This window comes from Limulus polyphemus, unplaced genomic scaffold, assembly GCF_000517525.1.
Source record: "Limulus polyphemus unplaced genomic scaffold, Limulus_polyphemus-2.1.2 Scaffold3201, whole genome shotgun sequence".
NCBI lineage: Eukaryota > Metazoa > Arthropoda > Merostomata > Xiphosura > Limulidae > Limulus > Limulus polyphemus.
The window spans coordinates 108,665-115,753 of record NW_013668811.1 but is presented as its reverse complement, the minus strand read 5'-3'; the positions used below and the strand labels follow the sequence as shown (position 1 = coordinate 115,753).

Genomic DNA, 7,089 nt, shown 5'->3' with positions numbered 1-7,089 from the left:
ACGAAAGTTAAAGTGTGATTATATACCAGTTATTTGTTACATGTAGTTCATTGGTTTAAAACATACTAGACCGTGATTAACGTATCATTTATTTGTTACACCGTAGTTCACTGGTTTAAAACATGCCAACCCGTGATTAACGTACCACTTATGTTTACGAAAGTTAAAGTGTGATTATATACCAGTTATTTGTTACACTGTAGTTCATTGGTTTAAAACATACCAAACATGATTAACGTACCACTTATGTTTACGAAAGTTAAAGTGTGATTATATACCAGTTATTTGTTACATTCTAGTTCGTAATTTGTAAAATTATGTGGTTAATATCTTCTATCTGATAAGACTTTTTCAATAAATAAATAATCCCAAAGTTTTTCAAAGATTTGCATAAAGCGTATAGTACGGGTTGCTTTTCTTACACGTAACTGATCGTTAAATTTAAGCCTAACCTTCATCTCTTACCGAAACTTTTCAAATAGTTTGTTTTGTTTGTTTGAAGTTGAGCACAAAGCTACACAATGAGCCATCTGTGCTCTGCCCACCACGGGTATCGAAACACGGTTTCTAGAGTTGTAAGTCCGCAGACATACCACTGTGTCACTGATGAGCTTTTCACAGAAAATCGTAAAGCTAGAAATTGTACGGGTTGCTTTTCCTACACGTAACTAATCGTCAAGTCACCAACTTGTTTGGATTCATATATTGTGTTGTACTGAGTAAGCATGTTTTAGCTTGTTATAATCATACCTCTGTGTAAAGAGCTGACCAAAGAAGAAGCGTGGAAATTTATTTATTTTCTATATAAAATAAACAGGCAAAGCCTAGTGATAATTAATAGAACTAATTTTAGTATTGATCGTATCTTTGTTATTTATTTATTTTGCGTACGTTACTAAGAAATTACCAATAAAGTATTATCTTTTTTCATTAAAGGTCTTTCTTTCGGCCAAGCTGTTCTTTCCAAAAAGTTGATAGGATTAAGCTGATGGTAAAAATTTTACCTTTGACCCCAAAGGGTTTCCTCTGGGAAATTTCAGTGTGGCATTATTTTAAAAAGAAAACAACAAACTGTTAAACTTAAAACTTCTGATTTAAAGTCGGATCACTGACTGTTATAAGAAAGAACTGCCGGAATGAAGCCTCAAACTTTTACGGATTGGAACAGCATTTAGCCGTAAGACTTTAAAATCTCATCCTGTTGTCAATTTTCGGAACTACTGAATGTGATAATGCATCTGAAAGGTAAATAATGGCCATTAAGAAAGAAGTAGCTATAAATCATGTGATTAGAATAGACCAATAAAATGGGTCTATTGATCGATGCCGTTTCCATTCTTAATCCCTTAAATCCCTTGACATGCTTTTGGTTTTGATTTCTGCTATTTAATGGCAAAAATAAATGCTTTCAAATGCATATCTGTCATAAAAATAACATCGTATTTTATTTTGAAATGCTGTAATAATGGCCTAATGAATTTTTGCATACAACAAAAGAACTTATTAGCACATAAATACTTGAATGGACAGATTAACGATGTTACTGAACCTTTGAAAATGACAAGAAATTATCGGAATATCTTGTAAAGCAGCGATTTATTTTGGTGTCGGAAGGTTTGTATCATCGATGTTACAATGTTATTCGCTGCCTTAATAAATCTCACAAAGTCACTGCCCAGTAATTCAACCATTATATAAACAACACATTGGGAAATGAATTTTATTGTCTTCGACACCACTGTCATTCTTATAAATCAGTTTTTTCTGTCGTCACGTAGAATAATTCAGTACTAATTATTCTTAGAAGAGACAAAGAAGGTTAACAAAAACCTTACGTAGTCAAAGAAGACATAGAAGGTTAACATTAAAACTCGGGAGTTGTAGAAAGTTAACATTAAAACTCGGGAGTTAGTAGAAAGTTAACATTAAAACTCGAGAGTTAGTAGAAAGTTAACATTAAAACTCGGGAGTTAGTAGAAAGTTAGCATTAAAATTCGGGAGTTAGTAGAAAGTTATCGTAAGAGTTGGGGAATCCAATCACTTAAAATATAGAACAGAAGTGGTCCATTGATAGTTGTCCCACTTAAAATACAAGACAGAAGTATTCCATTAAAAGTCGTCCCCCTTAAGATACCAGACAGGATATAGTCCATTAAAAGTTGTCCCACTTAAGATACAAGACAGAAGTATTCCATTAAAAGTTGTCCCACTTAAGATACCAGACAGGATATAGTCCATTAAAAGTCCTCCCACTTAAGATACAAGACAGATGTAGTCCATTAAAAGTTGTCCCACTTAAGATACAAGACAGAAATAGTCCATTAAAATTTGTCCCACTTAAGATACCAGACAGGATATAGTCCATTAAAAGTTGTCCCACTTAAGATACAAGACAGGATATAGTCCATTAAAAATTGTCCTACTTAAGATACAAGACAGTAGTAGCCGATTAAAAGTTGTTCCATTTAAGATACAAGACAGAAATAGTCCATTAAAAGTCGTCCCACTTAAGATACAAGACAGAAGTATTCCATTAAAAGTCGTCCCACTTAAGATACAAGACAGAAGTATTCCATTAAAAGTCGTCCCACTTAAGATATCAGAGAGGATATAGTCCATTAAAAGTCGTCCCACTTAAGATACAAGACAGTAGTAGTCCATTAAAAGTTGTCCCACTTAAGATACAAGACAGAAATAGTCCATTAAAAGTTGTCTCACTTAGTTTGGAAGACAGAATACAGTGCACGAACAGTCTACTATAGATCTAAGCCTTACAGTATGACTTTTGTCTACGATTCCATTATATATTTTTTTCAACAAACTTTTGAGTAATAATGGCGAACCTCGAACTTCTTTCTACATATTCATGAGGTTTGTTTGTTAGTCTTAGGATTAATTCTAATGTACCAGAAACATAACGTTCGCACTTCCTCTAGTTGGGAGTATTGTAAGGAATCCATAATATAATGTTAATGTAAAGCATTGTTAAAAGTATTAATATATTATTGTTGTTGTTGTAGATAATGTAATATATCATTTTGTTACAAAGCATTGTTAAAGAATTGATATAAGCATGATCCCAGAGCTGCGGATGTTGTAGAAAACCTATTGTTAAGTATTTGTGTGTTGGTTTGATTTCATTGCCCTGTAGAAAACTACTTTTAATAGTTACAATAAAATGTTATGTTTTTTGTTCATCACCTCTTGTGATCTTAAGTTAAACAAAACCGTAATGAGAAGATTCGAACCGCTGACTATGACGAGTGAACAAACTGTTCTTAGTCACAGGAAAGATCAATCGTGACGTCAGATATGAGAAAGTAATTTTCCTTGTGATGAGGATAATAATGAAAGATTTACACGTGTTCATAATATCACAAGGACTGACCATATATATATATATATATATATCCACTGAGTGACCACTGTTATCACCATGACCGTGCATCTGCGTTTTATAGGTCACACTTATTTAATGTTTGTTTGTTTTAGAACAAAGCCGCATTAGGCTATCTGCAGGGAACCAAACCCCGGATTTTAGCATTGTAAGTCCATAGGCTTACCGTTGTCCCACTAGCGGACTTATTTCCTCAAAAGTGGGCCGAAGACCGCCTGGAGGGGGTCACCTTTTTTAACCATTTTCACCACTCTACAGTAGTGTGTTGTCTGTCTGACAGTCAGTGGACACTAAAATGACGTCACATAAGAGATGCTTAACTATGTAATTTGTACTATCATGACGTCAGTAAAACGTGCGCATGCCATAAATCACGAGAAGAATTATGCACTATGTAGGCTACAACACAGCATGACATATGAACTTCAAAAGCTGGAAATAAAAATATTTGTTACTCTTAATTTTGATTTTATTTATTCTTGAAACAGAACACTTTTGGGGACCCTGCGGAAGTACATCTAGTACATGTGTATATTCTATGTCTAGCAGATGAAGTACAGCACGAGTATGGGGGAAGGGCGTTGGTTTTTCTATTACGTATATTTTTTTTTCCTTTAAAAATTGAAGGAACAGATCAGTTTTTAACCTCCCTCACCTACTAAGTTTTCACATTACTTTTAATTCTAACAAGTCCACCAAGCACAAAGCTGCATAATGAACTTGTTGTCCTCTATCATATACACTTGCTGTTTTTGAACTTAAGCACAAAGCTACATAACAGGTATCGAAACCCGGATTCTAGCGTTGTAAGTCTGCAGACGTACCGCTGTGCTACTGGGGGGCATCAATTACAGAGATTTAACAAGAAATTTTACCATTATAAAGTCTCCATGCCTGATACTGAGCCAGAAATTAAACTTTGGTTTCAATCAGTTGGCACTAGAGGGGGTAAACTAAAATATTTCTTTTCTCCAGCGAGCAGTTAAAATTTTGTGATTTTTTTCCTTTACAAAATTCTCCTCAAGAGATTGAACTTTATACATAATATAGAGATACAATAATAATACATAAGAAATATTTCGATAGTTGGATATTACTTTTTTATTATCAAAGCCTTGGTATATTAGAGTACACTCTAACGATAGAGTTGATCAGAAAAGTCCATAAAATGAACCGACTATAGAGAAACCATGTGCTTAAAAGAGTTTCAAAGTTTGTCTAGATAACGAGTCGGAGAAGCCTCGATTTCAAAGCAAAATAATACAAGTAAATATTATAATTCTTCTTGAACAGCCACATCTATTCCAAATTTGAAAAAAAAACCTTTATAAATGATTTACTGTAGGATCGTCTTCTAAATAAATGATTCAAATCAAGATTTCTAGTTCAAATATGGAAGTGCTCTGGCACCGACAGTGTGTGTGTGTGTGTATAACCTTGATTTTGTCAACAAACTGTCACTAGCATGCGCTAGTTATTCAAGTCGACGAAACATTATAATAAGGTTTGTAAATGAACCAAAACCAAACACTATTTCTATTATCTTATAAGATTTTTTTATTAAGCTCTAAAATAAAATTAGAAACTCTTTAATTGTTTTTTTTATATTTACCTACGAAAACAGTTTATTAGGGTTCATTTTTCATACATCACTGAAAATCGTTTCATCTCGATCATTGTTAACCAAGAAGATAATTTCGTCCACTGTTTATCATTTGGTAAAACACGATAATTTCACTTCCTATTATTTCATAACAGGTGCAGTTTGTTTGTACTTTCTGAAACGTCATATTTTTCACTGTTTAGGCCTATCATCATGTTAGTATGTGTATATATATATGCTGCTGTATTATTTGATGCATTCTGAAGACACTAGAATTGATTTTGAGGCTTGTTTCAAATGATGCAAAAGATGGTGTTTTCAAAGCTCTAAAGTTAAACTTCTGTTAGGTACTTTATACAGTACATTCCTCCATACGTGATTTCTATGTAAAATATTATGATTGCCTAACACTAAATGACTCGACTTAATAGATTTGACCAATCAGAAGGAGTAGGTTTACGCTAAGTATAAACATTATTCGAGGTGAATAGAAAATTTGTTTGTTTTTGAATTTCGCGCAAAGCTACACGAGGGCTATCTGCGCTAGCCGTCCCTAATTTAGCAGTGTAAGACTAGAGGGAAGGCAGCTAGTCATCACTACCCACCGCAAACTCTTGGGCTACTCTTTTACCAACGAATAGTGGGATTGACCGTCACATTATAACGCCCCCACGGCTGAAAGGGCGAGCACGTTTGGTGTGACGGGGATTCGAACCCGTGATTCTCAGATTGGGAGTCGAGTGCCCTAACCACCTGGCCATGCCGGGCCGAATAAACAAGAAAGAATGACAATACAATTAATGTGGGCGTGGCATATCGGTAAAGCTATCATTTTCGAGGTTCGAATCCATGCGCAACCATAAAAATATTCCCCGCGCTTTAAGCTGTATGTGTATTATAAGAGTGACATAAAGACGGTATATGAAAAAAGATACTTTATATATTATAGTCGTTTGCTTGTTGTTAAACGCAAAGCTACACAATGGCCTATTTATGCTGTACTAATCACGGGTATCGAAAACCGGTTTATAGCGTTAGAAGTCTTGAGAATGGTTTAATATTCTTACTCCCGATGTCTCACAAAACTACCCTTAAGAGTCTGTAAACAAATCCCGAGATCAGTATTACTAAAAAAAAAAAACGTTTCTAGTTAATTCAAGAGCTTTCAGTTTGTACTGTATCATCTGGATTGTGAACGTCTATGTTGTTCGTATCATCTCTGTTGTGAACGTCCATGTTGTTCCTATCTTCTCTGTTGTGAACGTCTATGTTGTTCGTATCATCTCTGTTGTGAACGTCCATGTTGTTCGTATCATCTCTGTTGTGAACGTCTATGTTGTTCCTATCATCTCTGTTGTGAACGTCTATGTTGTTCCTATCTTCTCTATTGTGAACGTCTATGTTGTTCCTATCTTCTCTCTTGTGAACGTCTATGTTGTTCCTATCTTCTCTGTTGTGGGCGTCTATGTTGTTCCTATCTTCTCTGTTGTGAACGCCCATGTTGTTCCTATCTTCTCTCTTGTGAACGTCTATGTTGTTCCTATCTTCTCTGTTGTGAACGTCTATGTTGTTCCTATCATCTCTCTTGTGAACGTCTATGTTGTTCCTATCTTCTCTTTTGTGAACGTCTATGTTGTTCCTATCTTCTCTCTTGTGAACATCTATGTTGTTCGTATCATCTCTGTTGTGAACGTCCATGTTGTTCCTATCTTCTCTCTTGTGAACGTCTATGTTGTTCCTATCTTCTCTGTTGTGAACGTCTATGTTGTTACTATCTTCTTTGTTGTGAACATCTATATTGTTCGTTTCTTCTCTGTAGTGAACATCTATGTTGTTAATATCTTTTCTGCTGTGAATAATCTTTTCTGTTGTGAACATCTATGTTGTGAATAATCTTTTCTGTTGTGAACATCTATGTTGTTCGTTTCTTCTCTGTTGTGAACGTCTCTGTTGTGAACATCTATGTTGTGAATAATATTTTCTGTCGTGAACGTCTATGTTGTGAATAATCATTTCTGTTGTGAACATCTATGTTGTTCGTTTCTTCTCTGTTGTGAACATCTACAGATGTTCACAACAGAGTAGATAC

At 34.7% G+C, this 7,089-nt stretch overlaps 1 protein-coding gene across 1 annotated transcript; it reads right to left on the bottom strand.

Annotated features, from left to right (window-relative positions):
• Positions 1-6,155: 6,155 nt before the first annotated feature.
• LOC106468877 (ABC transporter G family member 7-like) lies at positions 6,156-6,878 on the bottom strand. The gene has a single exon (XM_013929325.1). It carries the CDS (start codon positions 6,876-6,878, stop codon positions 6,156-6,158), a length of 723 nt encoding a protein of 240 aa, XP_013784779.1.
• Between the last annotated feature and the right edge of the window lie 211 nt (positions 6,879-7,089).